This window comes from Anser anser, assembly GCF_964211835.1.
Source record: "Anser anser genome assembly, chromosome: 4".
Taxonomy (NCBI): domain Eukaryota; kingdom Metazoa; phylum Chordata; class Aves; order Anseriformes; family Anatidae; genus Anser; species Anser anser.
This window is the reverse complement of record NC_139724.1, coordinates 7,597,375-7,616,665: the sequence shown is the minus strand read 5'-3', so window position 1 is coordinate 7,616,665 and position 19,291 is coordinate 7,597,375. Positions and strand designations below refer to the sequence as shown.

At 43.5% G+C, this 19,291-nt stretch overlaps 2 protein-coding genes across 4 annotated transcripts in view; one reads left to right on the top strand and one right to left on the bottom strand.

The window, feature by feature from the left end:
- Positions 1–1,903: 1,903 nt before the first annotated feature.
- TRMT10A (tRNA methyltransferase 10A) lies at positions 1,904–12,923 on the bottom strand. 3 transcript variants are annotated; one of them, XM_083835601.1, is made up of 8 exons: positions 12,815–12,923; positions 11,507–11,808; positions 10,354–10,516; positions 9,136–9,207; positions 8,611–8,685; positions 7,441–7,590; positions 6,207–6,312; positions 1,904–3,408 (listed from the first exon to the last, which is right to left on the bottom strand). In XM_083835601.1, exons 2-8 carry the CDS (start codon positions 11,725–11,727, stop codon positions 3,242–3,244), a joined length of 954 nt encoding a protein of 317 aa, XP_083691727.1. In that variant the 5' UTR covers positions 11,728–11,808; positions 12,815–12,923; the 3' UTR covers positions 1,904–3,241. The 3 variants fall into 3 exon arrangements, with proteins under 3 accessions (XP_083691727.1, XP_083691729.1, XP_083691728.1); XM_083835603.1 differs by lacking the exon at positions 12,815–12,923 and adding an exon at positions 12,496–12,760; XM_083835602.1 differs by lacking the exon at positions 12,815–12,923 and adding an exon at positions 12,598–12,751.
- A 2,942-nt stretch (positions 12,924–15,865) lies between these two features.
- The window catches only part of MTTP (microsomal triglyceride transfer protein), a 28,754-nt gene continuing 25,328 nt past the window's right edge, over positions 15,866–19,291 (top strand). The window contains exon 1 of the mRNA XM_083833439.1: positions 15,866–16,061. Within this exon, the coding sequence (XP_083689565.1) occupies positions 16,001–16,061 (61 nt within the window). The 5' untranslated portion in view covers positions 15,866–16,000. The remainder of the gene's footprint in view (positions 16,062–19,291) is intronic.

Here is a 19,291-nt window from a genome sequence, read left to right as displayed (position 1 = left end):
GTCATGGCTCTTTGCTGCACAACTGGCAGATGCGTGCCATGCCATGTTGCAGGACCCCCAGAGGCCCCTCACTACAAGTCGAACAGCTGGGAAGCCACGCTCGGATTCTACCACTTCTCACAAATCCAGATTTTTGGTCACTGGATTGTTTTCTGCCCCCTGCTGCAGAGGCAGGAGGTATTACTGGGGAAGCCTATGCTCTGTTTCACAGGTGCAGCCAGAGACATTTGGGGGGAAAAAAAAAAGAATGAAAAAGGACACAGCTAGAGCATCAGAGTGAAATACAGCATGAGGCCAAGACTGCTCGCTCAGGATGCTTTTCCTAGGGATGTCAATAAACGACCATCCTACCATCCTCCACTTCTTGAACTGTCACTTCTCCCTGAGGTCTTCTGGAGAGCTTATATGCTGCCTGAAAGCAAATCCCTAATTTACTGCAGTACAATCGTGTCCCACGCTGCTGATTCCACCAGTGAAATATCTAAGTATTTTTTATCTAAGTAGCTAGCACATTTAGAAAAGGGCTACAGGTGTCGTCAGTATACATCCAGGTCCACAGAGAACAGGCCTTTTTTAAACGGCTGCAAAACTGCAGGAAATGGGAAAGCAGAGGGTGTGCCCGTCAAAACACCAGTCACACCAGTCCGCTCTCAGTCACTTCTCCTTCTCACCAGTTAACACACCCTGAGGACAGCATCCTGCAGAGACAGCTCATGACAAGATGCACAGGCTGCAGCCTAGTGTGACTGGTTAGGTTAGCATGAACAGAGAGAAAAACACAGCACTAATGGAAAACACAAAGGGACCAGAGGACACGAAGGCCAAGTGATTTAAATAAGCAATGGTATGAACAGACAATGACTAGTCCTCTAGCTGCTGTGATATTGTGGAGTAACACTAGGAGCCTTCCAAAAGCAGCATGCCAGCCCATCTTTCCCTTAATTTCAATTTAAATGTATCAGAAGACAGGAAAGTGGGAGCCGAGAGACACTCGCAGTGCTACCTTGCCTTGTAACACCATGCAAATTCTACTGACCCCAGAGGTTGGTGGGAAGCACTGCCCAGGTCTCTCACAAGCCCAGTACTTCCACCTCCTTTGTGTCAGTCACAACTTGCGTGTGAGCTTTCTTTGCTCATCGGTACCACAGGCCATGATCCCCGCAGACACACATGCTGCATCGACTACCGTATCACGCCTCAAAAGTTGCAGGTACTTATTCCCTCCAAATCCTTGGTAACCCCTCAGGCAGTCATCACTCAGTCTTACGATCATTCATACATCCTGCAGATTAAAGCAAAGACAAGACTACGTTCCAAATTTTTCCATAGGTAGGTAAGCTTCAAATTTGCAAAGGTTTTATTTAAAAATACATGCACACGCATGCATGTTTACCTAACTTTGCTGCTGCATATGCAAGACAGGCTGTGTTTTAAGCTGCAACACAATACATTCACAGAACAAAAATGCTTTGTCAGCAGAATTCCATAAAAATGCCTCTGGACTCTTTCAGAGTGTCTCCAAAGTCCCCTTTTTGTCTACTAAAATGAGGCACTCACATTAAATAGCCTTAAGAAAACCTTTGAGAGACTGAAGAGGCTTAGATCAGGTTTAATAGGTGCTGTGCACCATTAACATGCAGTACCTTAGATGTAAAGATGTACCTCCTTGTAATTCACCACTTCACACGTTTATGTGTGACATTTATGTGAGACACACATTTATATGTAACAATACATGGTGGGTATGCTTACACAGCACTTTTTGTTACAGAAATAAAACCAGAAGCGCTTGCATGAAAAAGCTGATCTAGTTTCTGGAACAAAAGAAATCACATTTTTGTGTAGCCTAACAAAACAAAACAACAATAAAAAAACTATTTGAGGGAAAAACTACAATCCATGCTTTTAACAGAAGAGACCTTTATTTGGTAATTTAAGAAGTATAGGTAGAAGTATACCATGTATAGAAGTTCAAGACCAGTTTAATGCCAACCCTTTACAGACCATAGGGACATCGTAGGGACCCCACTTTTACTCTCAATTTGAAAGCAGTAATAACAGAGGAAGGAATAAAAACGGATACAAACTAAGCCACATTTGTATCACCCCTCTGATTCCAGCTCAGCAGACAGTTATGACGACGTTTTTAAGCTGTTCGGTCAACCTACGTGAGGCTGCACTTGTTGACGATCCAACACGCCCCCTGCCGCTACCTGCCTAGCCCTACAGAGGGGATGGGGCAGGCTCACAGGTGAGAATTGAAGCCACGCCTCCAAGACGTCCATTTCAGCACTTTGCAAAAGTTCTTAAATCAGATAAAAATAAATTGGATTACAGTTAAGACAAACTATGCCTTTATTTTTTAAAGAAAAAGTATCTGACAGACACTCCAGTTAATACATGACCATGGGACAGAACAGGTATACTGAAACTGAAGAGCAAGGACTTGTAACTAGGAGTTCCTGACTCCTGGTAGATTCTGACACTGCAGGTTAAATTTTGCTAAGGTGATCAATAAATCATCAAAAGCGATTGCATCGCCTCATCACAAACCAGGTACCAAGCAAGGTGTATGATTTGCACTTGTGCAGACATCCATCCCACTCAAACTGAGGCATTAACCACTGGCTTAACCCCCAACTCGTGTTTCATCTTCTGACCCCAACTAACTAGATGCAGATGTATAAGTGAGAGCAGCCCAGCAGACAAAGGCAGCTCAGTTGCTTGTTACCATCTGTTGAGATGCTCAGGAAAATTAGAACTTTTTTTTAACGTTCATGCACACTTTGCAACAGGCACTAGTGGTACAGGTTTTGAGGTCGCCGGAATATTTGTCATGCACTGCTTTTAAGAAACCTTAGAATTGATATGGAGAAGAGTACACACATTAAAATAGTAACTACTTGTTCTTTTGGGTAATACACCCAACTTTGTAAGTATAAAAAAACCAAACAAACCGTAAAATGAAAATAAATAAAATAAGCTTCCTTGGGAAACGAAATAAATTCTGCATTTGCCATTCATTTATTTTTTTAAAAGCTCTTAATATGGAAGTTTCAGGGTAAGAACTGCACGTGTCTTTACCCTTTCTGTCCAGGAACAGCTCTAAGCCAACTACTGAGCATTGAGACAATTCAGTATCGCAAGGGCAGCAGATGATCTTCAGAGCTTAACTGCTTCATGTCCCAGCGTCATCCCGTGAACTGCATGCCTCATCTTTCCCATCTTCTCACTCTGAAGGCTAGTTGCTGTCGGAGTCATTGTCTTCACCTTCTTTTTCAGACAGAGCATGTGCGGATGAATCGTTGGCTTCTCCCAGAGGAACAGCGCCTTTCCGCTGCGGCAAGACGCTGAAAAAGGCCTCCTTCCAGTCTCTCTTCTCCAGGTACGCAAGGATGATTTCAAACACTGCAACGTCAAGAAAGACCATCAGCTCTTTTACATGTAGGTAACTGAACTGCTGATAGGAACACACCCCCAGATTCATTTTTACTGAGGTTTACGTGCATTTGTTTATTTAGAAAAATCCCAGGCTACCCAAAAAAACGTAGCTTGGGGCTCTGCAGTAGCAGGGAAGGCAGGAGGAGGCCCTATGGCTGGTAAGTAAACCAGACATGGATGACAAATCTGGGGCATAAGGGTCGTTCCTCGGGCTCAAGGCTACAGGAATAGCATTAACACCACTGGAGAATGCTGACTTCAGAGAATGCACCCAGTTCAAGTGTTCTCAATGCCAAGTGACAGAATACTAGAAAGGATCAAAGGAATTACAGAGGGGAGAAAAAAAACTTACAGAGTTAGGCAAGCATTCAGAAAGGGAGGAGCTGCACAGCTCTCATACTCACGGAGAGTCAAGTTACAGAGAAGTGTCACATTTACACGAGGTTTCCTGGATCCAGGCTTACTGGACAGCCAGCCAGGATCCACAGTTTACAAGACTCTGTGACACTGATATTGAAGAGCTGGCCATTTTATTAGGCGGGTTATTCACCTCAGAACTACTGTGAAGATATGATCTCTCAAAGGACTGTATTAACACCATTCTAAGTTACTGCAGAAAGCACCTGTGGCAAAAACAGTTGCTTAAGGAACAAGAAGAGTACAAGGAACAAGTTATCTTCTTTGCATAGGAACTTCCTTTACCTGCATAGCAAAAACAGAACTGGTCGAAAGAGGGTGGCTTCAAGAGAACAACAGGGGCTTTGATATGGGGCTGCAACAGCAACAAAAATACGAAGCAAGGACAGGAACAGGCAGTGCAAACAGTTAACAGACATCACTGAAGACTGGGATGGAACAATAATGGTCCGGTAACAGACACTACAAAGTATTAGGCTTGGGATAGAAAGCTGAAGATTAAAACAAATTCTCTCAGCTACACTGGCAGTTGTGTTTTGCCCTGATTTCACATCTTCCAAGTTTTAACATTCCAGATCAAGTCGGAAACAGTTTCATCTCACAGTTTGTCAGTTTTCTAGCACATTTCACACGTGTATGCATTCCTCGTGCCATTATAATGTGGCAAGGCAGGCACTGAACTGCCTGTGGATGTATATGGAGACGTGATCCCAAGAAAGGTTAAAAAAAAATCAAAAAATAAGAAGCAACAAGTGGATTCCACTGCTAACAATGCTGTCAATCTCCCACCACTAGAGGGCCCCATTTAATTAAAGTGCTTCAGAGACTAACAAGGCAGTTAATAACGAATTTCTTCTTCTGCAGGATTTTCCAAATTCACACCTATTTAAAGTATTTCCATACTGAGCAGCCAGGTCCCAAAGTCTCACCTGGCAAGCTCCATACTGTGCTCTGCCAGCTTCAACTTCTGCACCAAGAGTGGCCATCCAGAAGTCAAAATAAAACAGAAACCATGTGCAATTATACGATACACAAAGCAATGAGAGAGTCATGTTCGCAGGAAAATACGAAAATCTCAGTGCAAATAACTGAGAAAAAAAACCACTGATGTGAATGCTTTAGAAGGGCAGGGGCTTTAGAAGGGCTATCTCACATAATATGAAATCTCAGCAACTAAACTGCAGTGAAATCAGGTGCCTAAGAATCTGGCACAGGAAACACGTGCAAGACCGTAAAGCATATAAATGAAAGTCTCAATGTAAGCAATCCAATCTATACCCAATGCTCAAACCTGTAGGAGACAACCTCCAAAAACATTGACACTAGAGGTCAGTATAAGATTATTGCAGAAAAAATCCAGTACTCCAGTAAAGCTCTACAGCTATCATAACTTCTGATGAGTAACACAAAGCCCTGCTGGTCCATATAAAGAACATTTAAATATCATGTTTTAGAAACAAATTATCCAATCCCTTGTATCTTTTAATTCTGGGGACATACAATTAAAAGGAAGCTATAAGGTGTATTTTCCTCTATGTTTAAATAATCTGTAGTTTCATGTATCATGCCAACGCACATCTAATTAATCAGTGGCCTTTCAAGAAATTGAAGTTATCATCAAGCAACATGTTAAATAATAAAAGAAACTTGAAACAAAGCAAGGCAAAATAAAAGAACACGAAGAGAGGAAAAAAATGACTTCTACAAGTAGTTCCCACGAAGGTCTGAGATGACCCCATTTCCCCTGTTTAATGACAAAAAGATAATTTAATAATAGACAGAAGAACTAAAGGGGGTATGTGTGTCAAGACTTGATTAATCATCATTGTATACTTCAATCTGAACCAGGAAACCTGCTAAAAACGCAGTTAGAAAAGCTCAGCAGATGGAGCACTGCTTATTCCACAGATCAGTCTACACCTACCTAAGCAGCTAGTGCTGAGCAAAGCTGTCAGAAGAGGGGAAAAATAAACATCACATACACTTAAACCCCGAGGGGATACAATCCACGGGATGGTTTCCAACATTTTACTCACTTACACATTAAGTCTAAAAACAAGGCTGCGATGATAAGAACGCCAATACTAATTACGGGAAAAGTTAACAGAATAGGAGGTGCACTTCTAAGTGGATAAGGAACTTCCTTAGCTACATTTGTATTTAACGGTACCTAAAATATTTAGCGGTTAGGGCAATTACGGATTCCCAAAGGCAATTAGATTCAAAAAAAATATCAGCACAATAAAGAATTAGGTATCTGCATTATAGTGCACATTTTGAGGGTTTGAATTCTTAACATAGCAAGTATATTCTATAATAATATAATTATCCTGTGATTTAAAACTTACCATGATTGACTGCTAACACTTTCCGACTGTTCATCTTCACAAAGTTTCCAAGGGGGAGCTGTGCATGGCCAATTCCCTGCTCTACAGCTTTTTTGTAAGTAATTCCCTGCAGGAAAGACACCAAAGCTGACTGAGAATCACAATTTTGAATCAGCACATACAGATTACTACAATTATCATTTTCTTGCAAGAGTCTCGCCAGCGCTGCCATGCTATTACATTACAAGATACTTAGAAACAGAAACACATCCAGGTAAGATCGTACCTGCTTCAAGGGCTACCTTTGAAAACCTTCCTACCCTGAATACGTCACACTGTGATGAATGGTCAGAAGGACTGTAAATAAAATCTGGTCATGCAGCTCTAGAACATGTCAGCCATAGCCTGTTTTAAAGGCAAGTCTGAGCTTAAATAAAAAATTACTCAGGTTACAGTAACTGGGTATTATTCTGAGAGGAAGAATAAAGGAAAAATAATTTTCTTTTTTAAAACCAGCAAATTCTGTACGCAGTAAAGGGAAAAAACACTCTGAAAAGTGAGTAAACAGTTTATACCACAATAAATATATAAAGGATATGCTTTAGCTCCCTCCTAGCCTTTAACTGTGGACTAACTGCTGAAGTATCATTTGGTAAGGCTTAAGATTCATCCCTTTTTTTAGCATTACATTGAAGTATCAAACGTCACCAGAATTACATAGGAGTGTCCCTGAAGAAAAGCAGTAGCAGTGCTTTAATTTCCCAGCTGCATTCTCCATGACATTCCAGGTCCACACAGCACGATCCCCCGTGCAGGTATGGAACCAGATCCCTGAGGCATGTGCATTACATAGCCAAACTCTCCTGACAAGCAAACTCATTAAAAAAGGACATTCAAGATTCAAGCGCTGTTCTTCATCTATTTTTGGGCATGTGCACATACAAGCACACACACGAATGCATGAACAGAAACCAAACCCTTCTGTCTGAAAATATGGCCCTCAGTAAGCTGAGCAGTGTTATTAATTCCATTCCTATATTTAAAATGAAAAGATAAAATCCCAAAGAGTCTCAGCATGTCTGTACTCTGGAACACAAGCCACTGTTACCACCACAAGTTTTTTTTCCTGTTTTCCTTAAACATTTTTTGAATTAAATTTTTGAAGAAGTTGTCTTATTATTTATTTTTGTTAGTTTATATACGCACAGCATTTATGCCAATAAAAGAGCTCTAAAGAACCATACCCACAGTTTACCTTGTGGTGATTGTGATCCACCAGTCCTCCAATCACATATGCTTTCTTCTCATCAAGCTCGCTGAGAACATCTGGGGAATCTGAGGTAAGATATACTAGGTCTTCTTTCTTTATTAGCTCACTGTAATGCTCTGTTCTAATTTGGATATCCTAAAAAAAATAAAAAAAGAAAAAAAAAAGAAAACAAAAAGAAAGTAGTTAAAAGAAGTTACATCCAACTGATGAATTGCTGGGCAAGATTACAGACCCAAGACAGAAGCAGGAAAAATAAAAGAGTATGCAGTCATTCTATGCCTCTCATTCATGTCTAAGTACATTGCACAGCGCAGACTGAGTTCTGCATAAATAATCCACAGCCTCACCTATAGCTCCCTAATGTACTGGCTTGTAAAAATCATCGGGAACCTTTCTGAAAACCCAAGAGAACTTTGTAAAACCTTAAGTTCCTGTGATTCCCTTCAGATCTTACAGTACATCCCCTAAGGGATCCCAACCATTTTCAAGTCTACCTTTCTAAAAGGCAAGACCAGAAGTAAATGCTAAGTTAACATGCCTTGTTTGGTAGGAGAGGCGTATGCTATGCTTTTGCACAGCAGTTCTCACATAAAACCTGCTGAAAGTAGAACTATTTTCCATTTATGCAAAGCATTCTTATTTCGACTTGTTGGAGTGCTTATTTAACAGGGAGTCACAAGGAAAACCAGCATGAGCTTGACACTGAGTCAAACTACTTCTCTAAAGAACACTTCAGTGTTGAAAGGCAATATAATAGCAAGGTGCCAGCAGGAGAGTCACATCACGATTTGAAGTGGTATTTTCCCAATAAAAACACACAGCACTGTCAAGACAGATGACTGTCTAAAATGCTTAAATAAAGTAGGCTTGCCTATTCTGTCAGAGAATGGTATCTGTTCAATAAGAACACGTGAAGACTATACATGTGGAGTTTTTAAAGCAAAAACCAAATCTAGATTCAAGACTAGCACTGCTTGGTTTATTTCATTATTTTAGAACACAAAGAGCCACACTAGATTTTTTTAATATATTGCTCTGATGCCACAGAAAAAAAAGAAAAAACAACTACACTGATCCTTCATAACAAACAACCTAGCTAACAATTACGATGAAGATTTCTTTTTCCTTTCTTAACAGAAGTAGTCAATTATTCACCTTCCAGTTCACCCATCCTTTGTCGTTTTCATTCATGTTGCTCTTCAGCTGTCCACCATGGCTCGTCAAGTAAAACTTAGAAAAGAACAACAAAAAGGTACATAGTACTGAAATGTTAATATGCCAATGTTTTTCCACTCTGTACAAAACTTTTAGCTAATACTTAAGGGTAGAAAAAAACTCTTACTATTTAGCTAAAAGTGGTACTAAGACCACGTTCAGACAGTTAGGGACAATTTTAAAGACAAATACACGCAGTCACTTTTTTTCCCCCTCTGTATCTGTCAGACAAAATTGACTATCAACTGTGTTTCCGCAGCATGCGAATGTCACTGACATGCACATACTTTTACAAATGTGCATTTTTGTAACACGTGGGCTGAAAATTAATCAGGTACAACAGAAGTCATTTTCTTACTAAATAAAGGCAGCTTCATTTCCCCCCCCACACACACTTGTGGCACAGCTGCCCTCTTAAACTTTGTATGTAGCAACACAGCCAGTTCCCAGCTTGGTTAAACATACCTGCACAGGATGGAATGCTTTGCGGTTTTCTGCGTAACATCTCTGAATTTGCTTGTGAAGCTTCTTAACATCCTGTACACAACACAATTTGTTTTTACATAGTCCTTCAGACAGACCACCACAAAATGCTTTACCATGAGCCAGTCAGAAGCTAAAGAGAGAAAAAGGAGGCTTTTAACTGGCTAAAATGACTATGGAAAGAGAGTGGACATCAGACCCTATGAGACAAAAGAGCCGTTGTCACAGGGATTATGCTGACATGGAAACATGCATCTTGTACGAAAGTATATTTAGACACCTCCAGGCATGTGCTTGATTTGCATAGTTCGATGAAATGAACAAAACAAAACATAAAAATCACCGAGGTTTAATTACATATTAAAACACAACTCAGAATTCATCTGAGGAATCAAGTAGATTTACCACTCTGCAACAACACTCAGTCGTGCTGGACATGCTCCACCCTACAGTCAACAAGAGGCAAGACAGGCTTTGCAAAACCCTGAATTCAAGTACTCTTGCAGGGTGGGGAAGTCCCTGGCAGCAGCAATATGGGAGGAGAGAGATCTGCCTCCAACACTGCACTATTACAGGAGGCTGCAGATTAACTTGTTCCTTGTAGAGGTAAAGGTGTTTGATGACAAAATGGCAGGCCAAGCATCTTGACCAGCGGCTGCGTATCATGCTGATCTCTCTCATTTTCATCTATCCTGCGAACATCTCACACACACTTTTATCCACTCTAAAATTTCAGACATGGGCTGAATTGTATTGTCCTGTCCCAACTGCCTATGGTGTAGCTGAGAGAAAAAGCTCAGCAGACTCATGCTAAAAATTCTACTTTCAGTGGATCCTTGCTAACACTGCTGGGAGCCTCAGGTCCCTTTCAAAACAGTATTTGTGGCATTTGCAGCCCCTCTAGCAAAACCATTTTGAGGTAGAATTGCATGTATCATCAGGCTGAACACACTGCACAAATTGTTCCTGTACTCCTGTTTTTGGAACCAAGCTAACTTACCACATCTCCATGACGGTGAACAAAATCTTTAGCCATCTTACAAAAAGGTATATTTAAAACCCTGAAAAATTCAGCAACTGATGTGAGCAAGTCTAGAAGTCATCACAATCTGAAATATGTTAACTATCCTCTGCTACTGCATCAACGCTATCACTGGAGAACCCGTCAACATTTGCATTTGGTAGGTATATTTCTTTTACCTTTAGCACCATTAAGTCATCGAAGCTGCAGTCCACAATGAGGCGAAGCGTACTGGGAACAACTTCCCTTCGCATACGCTTTCTGCCACTCCCTTCATTATTGGAGTCCAATTTTGACTGACGTTCTAATTTTCTCTTCTGGCGTTTTTCTTTTCGTTTCTGCCTAAACAAACAAACAAATTAATCTTTAAAAAGTGCAGCCAAATCTCCTGAGGTACACATTACGTACACGAACGCATACTTCTGTGAGCAAGGTGGATGGCCCATAACTGTGGTTGTTTAAACTTCTCTCTGTTGTTTGCATTTGTGTTTTGCTAACAGTGTAATGAAACATGTACCCCAGCGTTGCTTGTGATGTTCTGGATATACCTACAGAGATAGACATCTGTGACAAATCCAAGTGAAATCAACGGTCTCATGGATTTAATGGTGCTCCGAACCAGGTCTCTTAACAGAAACAACCAAAAACATTCACAAAATTGCAATAAAAATGTGCAGGACAATTTACCTCCTGTCTCACTAAGCAGAATTTGTCAGAAGACTTCCAAAGCAATTGTTTCTTCCCACCCTGTTCTCCCAGTGGAGCAGGCAGTTGGTAGATTTCAGACAACTTTAAGGTCTCTCTTAACAGCTGCTACCTCAGCAAGGAACACTTTTGTTGTCAGCAGAACAAGGATACACCACGATCAGCCCACTTGCAGGTAGGTACGTTTTATCTCAACAACAAAGCAACACCGAAGCCCACCATCTTCCAAAAACTTTTTAACAGATTGTTAGTCAACATAACTTATGGAAAAAATATATTCAGTGTTCTGCAAGATTCTCCAGGTCTGACAGCAACAAGGAATGGGGGACAGCCTACATGTCATTTCTCCCTTCCTACAAGCCAATAATATGCAAGTTTGAATCCCTCCTGGTACCTTCTTCAAGCTGAGGAACACTTCTAGTATGAAGGGAGGATGCTTACCTTTAAAGCTTCTTCATACTCAGACGGAGCAGCCTGTGACTACTGCTTTAAACCTAGTGTGGGAGAAAACTGGTTCAACTGCCTTGATTTGCTCAAGCAATCTACACACAGATTCTGCTGATGCATTGTTACTGTTAGAAGTCATTACTACACACAATCCTAGGAAAGACACTTTGTGAACCATACCTACGTAGATCCTTCTGTTCTTCCCACTGTTTCTGCTTCAGTAGTTTCTTCCTTTGCCTCTTGGACAGGGGCTCGAGACATTCTACCCCATCTGAGCCTTCCACCTGTCTGTCTACTTGACTGTCACTAGACTTCACCTTTCCTTCCACATCAGGAATGTCGGGGGGCATGGTGTTTTCTGTTGGCACCTCTGGACTTTCTGTTAGAGTTTCTGATGACATTAGTTATTGGTTGGGTTTACTGACTTGTATCTTAAAACGTGCTGGGTATTTCATGAAAAGCTTGCTTTTCTTTCACCAATTCTGTAAGAAATAGAAAAGTAGATATTAGATTTATTAGCAAGAAGTTCCATCAGGACAAATATCACTCTACACCTATCACAAACCTGAATAAAGCATAAATAGGAGATGGGCCTTTTTTGTTTAAAGTAAGATTAGTGCCTTTGCAAGTGCTAATATATAAAAGACTTAGAGATGGTGACCTGTATTCTGAATGCATCTAGAATTCTGCGTATTATCAGCAGCTATTCAGCAGTTTCTAATGAAAAACTGTGAACACAACCACATACAAGTAGGGAATCATAGTGGATTAAATATAAGAGGAAAAAAAAACCAATAGCTGTACTGCTATGCATCACAAGCTATTCTCAAATATACAAAGCAACAAAAAAATTAAAGTATCTTGCATGGTAACCATGGCAGCACTTTAGGAAACTATAAAGAGATAAAAGCTATTTGGGCAAAACAACAACGAAAAAACATGTTGTGAACACGCTGTACCCCTTCAAAATTATTTTTTATTTCTTCTGCAAACCAAAACCGCTGACCGATCAATGACACTGACCACTGCCAGCAGACACAACGCTACCAGTAAGGGTAGGAATAAAATGAAGCGTTACTCAGCAAAATGCTCTGTACATAAATTAACTAAAATGATAACCCTGTTCTTTTCACTATCGACTGCTGTTCTTTCATACGTTACTTCAGTACCTCCCCGGTGCTCAAGAGCCGTGCAATTTCCCAAAGACACCTGCTCGGCTGGCAAACACCGCACCTCCACAGCTAACAGCCGCACAGCCACGAAACACGCACCAGAAAACCGGCAGAGCTCCGGCTAACATCAGTTTCCCTAATGGGGCGCTACAAGGCCCGAAGGGCCGAGCCGTGGGTGCCCAAGGGGAAGGGAAGGGAGCCCCGCTGGCAGCGCGCTGCCGGCCGCCATTTTCCTCCCCTCCCTCCCCCGCGGCACCCCGAGCCCCCTCCGTGGGGGGCGCGTGACGGGGGGGGGGGGGGGGGGGGGGTAACGTACCCGCGAGCCGCCCCGCGCGCGCCGCCCGGGGAGGGAGGGGCGGGGGAAGGAGCGGCTGCCTCCGCCGCGCATGCGCACGCCGCCACCCCTCGCCGCGCCTTCAAATCCCGGCGGGCAACAGGGGGCCGTGACGTAGCTGAGGGGAGCCCCTGTCGCGCCTCCCCCCTCCCCCCAGTTTCAGGTTTACTACAGTTATGTTAAACAAACTGTATGTGGTCACTACAGTACGCTGCTGACCTTTAACTGTTCGTGTTGGATGTTTGCTGTCATATTTGGTTTCGTTTGCGGTTGTTTCTTGCATTACTTTAAAAATAACTCCTTAAAACCTCACTCGTGTTGCTATTAATATCTAGATTTGCACACCAGGCTACTCAGCAAGTCCAAATGCACCGCTGACCCTCTGAGGAATCCTTCATTTTCATTTGATCGTTAAACGGCTGACAATCAGTTACTGAGAGAAGTCCATTTGTTTGCTTTCCTTTTTGAAAAATCAAACCCACATCTAACAAATCCACGTAATATTCTTGTGTGTCTTAGAGCAGAGAAACTGCTTACACGTTTATTTATTGTTTCTCATATTGTGCTTTCCAAAGTGGCAGTATTGCTCATCCAGAGCCCTACGTCCTCAAACACCAACGCAGGTTCATGCAACGTTTCCTGAGTGATGACAAAGCAAAAGAAGGACCTGAACAGCTGCAGAAGTGCAGAAAGAGCTGCCCAGCTGAATTTTATTATTTTGACGTAGCCATAACGTGACATCTCGAGATCGAACAGCAAGCTGGCTGCACACCATAACGTCTGGCAGCACTCGAGTGGGTGGAAGGAGGACGGGGGAAGAAACACCTTCTGCTGACCTCCTTAGGTAGACCGAGGTCTGGCAAGGGAGGTGAGGATTAGGATGTGAGTGACACGCAGGACTCACCTTTAGACAGGTTTGACTGTGTGTCTGCCTTCCCCCAGGGCAGAAATGGGGATATCTTGGAAGCATCATTCACCAAAACACCCAATGTCAGGGCATGCAGGTGCTAGCTGCAGGGCAAAGACAGACTTGGATGCTTTGGTGCTCACAGCTGAAATTTTGAGGTGAAAACCACAAGCTTCACGCCATTGTTTGTGAAGAAAAGACAAAATTATTTCATTGAACCCAGAAGATGTGAGGAAATCTCATTAGTTTTATTAGGTCATATAAAGATATGAGCTTTATTGTTTGGACTCTGGAAAATGCATAGCAACAGTAATACTTTGACCTTAATACATATGCCAGCATGGCGTAAGGCATCCATTAAGGGACTGATCCTGCAACCTCTGTGTGTAGTGGACTTTGGTGGGTGCAAGACTTGGCTTATGGAGTCAGGAATATACTCAAATCAACAGGGAGATCCTGCCTCTTGGGACGTCCATAGAGGCTGGGGGGTGCCTCCTGGAGCACGTCTGGTCCATACATGCTCTGGGCTCTGTTCAGCTTTCTTCACTGGTGTCCACATGAGGCCCTACCTCCAGTCCCTTTTGTTAGGAGCATTTCACAGGCAGCACTGGGGAAACAGTGTACGTAACAATAAATTGAGGAGCAGCAGGTGCAGCCCCAGGGTTTTCTTCTGTTCATCCTTCCCTGCCTCCTTCCCTCTCAAAGCACACACACAGTGCACAGAGAGCTTCCAGGGGGCTTCCACCATGTGTGGAAATAAGCATGAGCAAGGGGACCTGTTGCAGCCCTGTTGCTTCCCAACATCGCATGACATTTTACATCCACCATACTCGGCTTCTCTGTCAGCACAAGGCAATGAAGGAGGCATTTATACCATCCAAGGCTGTTGTCACCTCACAGCTCCTCGCTAATACAGAAGAGCTGATGACAGAAATGGCCTATTGCTAGCAGTTAAATACAGCCTGGGGCAGCACCATTTTACTAGAGATATTAGTAGCTAGCAGCCAGCCAAAAGTCCTAAGGCTGTAATGCGACGACGATGCAAGTAGCACTCCAGGTTATAGTGGAAAAATTATTCTGTGACCAAGAGCTATTCAGAGGACCTAGCTTGTTGAAGGAAAATATATATGTGTATATATATATATATATATATATGTAAAACAACCTCTGAATATGAAGAAGAAGAGCATGGTGATGGCTCACGGTTCTCTCTCTTATCCCTACTTACATGTGTAGGAGCAGATCTTTCCCTGTGCAGAATGAGGGAGGCTTTGTTAGTTGGGGAGAGTGTGCCCTCGCACAGATTTTGGCACACAGGCTGTGCCAAGGAGCGCTGGGGGTTAACTCGCTGCCACGCCATTATCTGAGGGACAAGGGTTTCCCTAACGAGCCCCGTGGCAGCATGGCTTAGTGAGGGATGGGCTGGGGTTTGCTCTCAGAGGAAATGGGAAAACGCTTGGGTTAGTCAGGCTGGGGCTTATTGGGAGATAAAGTGAACGTGAGGAAAGGGGAAAATACAGGTGAAAAAGGAGGACGTGGTTTGCCCTGTTGCTTGACTGAGCACAGCAGCTGTTACTCATCGGGGTGGGGCAGAGCGGCTGGCTTGTCTCATCTTTTCAGTCTCTAACCTGTTGCTGCAGTGATCATAGAATCATAGGATATCCCACATTGGAAGGGACCCACAGGGATCATGGAGTCCAACTCCTGGGTCCCCAAAGGACCACCCAAAAACTCAGACCATGTGTCTGAGAGTGAGTGATGTAATACAGGGGCTGCTAATAGAGAATCCCATGTAACTGCTCCCAGACCCTTATAAAGCATCTTCCTCTGGTTGCCCACAGAGTTGATATACGAGGGTGGAGAACAGGGGGCAGAACCTGGCCCCTGGCAGCAGCAGACCCCAGCACACCTTCGTTAAAGCAGAGGAGGAGTGCGGGGAGCTCTGGTTCTGCCAGGCCTGGAGGCCACCTCCACTGCTCAGAAATGTGGCCGCACAGCACTGGTATTCAAAAATGAAAGCTGAGGCAATCAGTAGAATGGGTAAAAACCCCTAGTTACCTTAGTTCTTAATAATTAACTGGAAGTCCTTCCATGAACTTAGTACCTGAGTGTGGAATTTGGAATCTGACCTTTACTACATCTAGATAAACACGGTGGCCGGCGCGGCGGCTCCCTCTGCAAGCGCAGCTCCACTCTCAGCAGTTCTCTTCTTGGAGGCTTTCACACTTCATGCTGCAGACAGGAGCTCGGGGGAGTCCAACATGATTCTTCTAACCGTGCTGTTCCTTTGCATCATTTCCACGTATTCGGCCTCTGTTAAAGGTAGGTCAGCCATGGCACAGCCAGTGTACATGCACAGATGTATGCTTTGCATCAGAAAGGAACATCTTTCCTCGGCCATGCCTGAGTAATGCCAAACGCAGTGGTTAATTACAAAAGCTTAGGTGCTTGTAACATTCATGTCAGCACTGGGGAGGGAAGAGACGATGTTTTCAGGTGCACAGGACCGGCGATGTGAGCCAGGAAACTGGGGATCTTGACCTTGCTTAGTCAGGACATGCTGTGGGGGCACCAGCTGGAGAGGGACTATTAAGTTAAGCACACAGAAGTGCTCCGGTGGATCAGAGCCAGGAAGTGCTTTGGGCTCTCCAGGTTTCTTTCTGAGCAGTTGACTCAGCTACCACTGAAGTCAGTAACAAGCATCCCATTAATTTCACTGGAAGCTTGATCTGCAATAAGGCATGAAAACCTGGATGTCTGCACAGGCCTTAAGAGCGGGGCCTTACTCAGGTGTCCTGCACAAAGGTCAAGGGTACCAAATCTGGAGACTGCCCGCTTTAGCAGCGCCAGCCTAGTGAAGGAAGGAAAAGTGCCTTTCAGTAGAGGCCCTTTGTGGACAATCTGATGTTAAACTTACAGGAGCAGCAGTCTTGCAACATTAGACAACACCTATTCTTTTAGTTTAACATGGATGTCCTCTGCAGGGAGGGAAGGGAAGCAGGGGAGCACCCGGGCCTGAGTTAAACTGTTAAAAAGGTGGTAGAGGTGCTCTCAGTGTGCCTCACACGCTGCCTCTGGGGAAGCACAGAGCAGCAACCTTCCTGCCTGCCTTCCTATCCCTCATGACAGGAGTTATACAGCAAAGAAGTCTGCAGGCAGTTCCTCTAGCAGCAGAAAACCCTCATAAAACTGCCAAGCAACATTTGTGGCTAGATATTGATGTGCCACGTTTCTGGGGCCTACTCTTCCCAGCTTCTCCATCATGTCAGTTAAACAAAACTTATTGATGTGAAGTGCTATTTGTTTGTCACTTTACACCCCCAGTGCACTGTGCAAGCATTTTCTCATTAGTTTATCCCCCATTCAGCTCTGCAAGGTCTCATCTATCTCCTGTGCAGAGAGACTGAGAGCTAAATTACCGGCCCAAAGGCCACTTAGTGCCTCCGTGACAGAGCTCGGATTAGGACGAGTGTTTTGCCTTTCAGTCCACCTACCTTTTAGAAATGCTAAAGAAATTAGCAGCTCTGAGTCAGCTAGATCAACACACATGAAACTTTCCTACTGCAGTTCCAATTTTCAAATAAATGGCTGGCTTTTGCTTTTTGAAGCTATCCAGTATCAGAAACAGTGGCAAATATGATTTATGAAGGTAGAGCCAGCTAGTAGTTAGAGACACGCATGCTGTGCATGCCGTATGTATTAATAAAAGGCACAGGACTTGACAGCTGTCTCTACCCATGCAGTGTAACCTTCTGTATTATACAGTATCATGATTTAATTATAGAATTGGCATGTTACCCTTAATGACAGACACTTAACGTAACTAGTCAAACCATGTGTTATGCACTCCACCTTGAAAGCATGCACTTCTGACCCTAAGACAGAGCGGCTGAACATGGTCTTTATGTCTGATCCTCCTCCCTTCTCCGGCAGTGGGATGTTTGCCACCAGCTGAAATGGAAATGGCTATAAGGACCTCAAGGATCACAGCCTTGGGTACAAAGGAAAGAGCCTGTGAAGGCAGTACGGATAATTGGTTGTTTTTTTAAGGTTTCTATTAGAAAGGAATAGGAATATTCCTTCTGAGATAGTACCAGAGTTTTCCTCATGAAAGATAGCATGAATATTTAGTAATGCTATTTTGAAAGCTGGTGCTGGGCAGTGAAACCTGTGCCTTTGTCCCTCAGGCATAATTTTCCTCCTTACCTCTCAATCTGACTGTGCTATCCTATTGTCTCTTTTGGCTTCCCCATTTCCACCAGGTTAAGTGCTATCTCCTTGGGGCTGCCTTCGATACTGCCTCATCCCTGCTTCCTCTCTTACCATGATCCATCACTGGCTCACACTTTGCTCTCAGTGACGCCCGTCTTGCAACTAAAAGCCTCTTCTGCCCAGGGAACAACGTTTTCCACATGTGAAATGGTGAAAGCTTTCAGAAGCTAGTAGTGTTCTAGCTCCTAGAAAAACTTTGCAATTACTCATCTCTTCCATGACACTTGCAAGAAGCTGCCTGCCCGTGTCCTTTCTTCACCTCTTTCCTTCAGGAGGGAACAGTGTATTTGTATACGGGGACAAGCAATTGTTGAAAGAGAGGAAGATGGAAGGAACTGCTGCCAAAAGAAAAAAAGATCTGTGGGGTGAACTGTGGGAGAAGGAAGAAGATAGGTGAAAGTTGCCTTTAATTGAAAAGAGAGCGTGAGCAAAAGCACCACCACTCACCATAACTAATTAGACTTATGTCTCTCAGCACCCAGATCATTTTTCTTGGATATGCTTTTCCCCCACCTTTTATCTTTAGATGGGACTGTGTCATCCTCTGCCTTTAGAAAGCACATAGCGGGTGGCCCCTGCCAAACCTCAGTGAATGCTAAATCACCAGTGCTGCCATTTCTACTGCAAATGAAGGACGTTTTGAACCAGGAAGCAGCCTGCTAGGAGCTGCTGCAAGGAAGCAGGGCAGTTCCTGAAAGGTGCTCCTCTTCCCTGGGCACAAACTGAATGCTCTCTGCTCTCAAAGGCAACGTGGTTTCAAAGGTGATAGGAGTGTGAGGGGAGGGGGCTAGGAAATACACAGCAACCTGAAGGAAGGTTTGTACACCTCTTTTTTTTCTTTTTTTTTTTTTTAAAGCAGACACAGACACAAAATGCAAAACTGGCAGAACCGCATGCCAGCCTTGATGCTTTAGTGTCCCTGCAAAAAAATCAGTAGCCATAGCTTTGAGGTCCCACACACAAACAGGCTGCTTCCCCTGGGATTACTGAACCTGCTGTGCCACATCTCCAGCTGGTGTAAATCCTCAGTCAGTTTACCTCTGTGTAGCTGTGCCAATTTTCACAATTTGCAGGCCAGACAGTGTGGCTGCTGTTTTCCTCAGAGAAAGGTTCTTCAAAGCTGACCTTGACATACTGCTGTGACGTCAAGGTGAACAGGGGAGAGAAGCGAGCAAAACCTTAAAAACACAGCTTTTTGGATTCTTTGAGCACTGCAGAATGTATCTGCCCAGCCATGATGGCCCTGCACTATCCACCTAACTGGGATTAGATGGGATTTT

What these genes read in the sequence shown, in the direction of transcription:
- TRMT10A (XM_083835601.1), bottom strand. Translation starts at nt 11,727, where the DNA reads ATGTCATCAGAAACTCTAACAGAAAGTCCAGAGGTGCCAACAGAAAAC. An exon ending in AAGCATTCCATCCTGTGCAG is followed by an intron (nt 8,686 to 9,135) that starts GTATGTTTAACC and finishes TTCTTTTCTAAG; the next exon opens with TTTTACTTGACGAGCCATGG. An exon ending in AGTGTTAGCAGTCAATCATG is followed by an intron (nt 3,409 to 6,206) that starts GTAAGTTTTAAA and finishes TTGACGTTGCAG; the next exon opens with TGTTTGAAATCATCCTTGCG.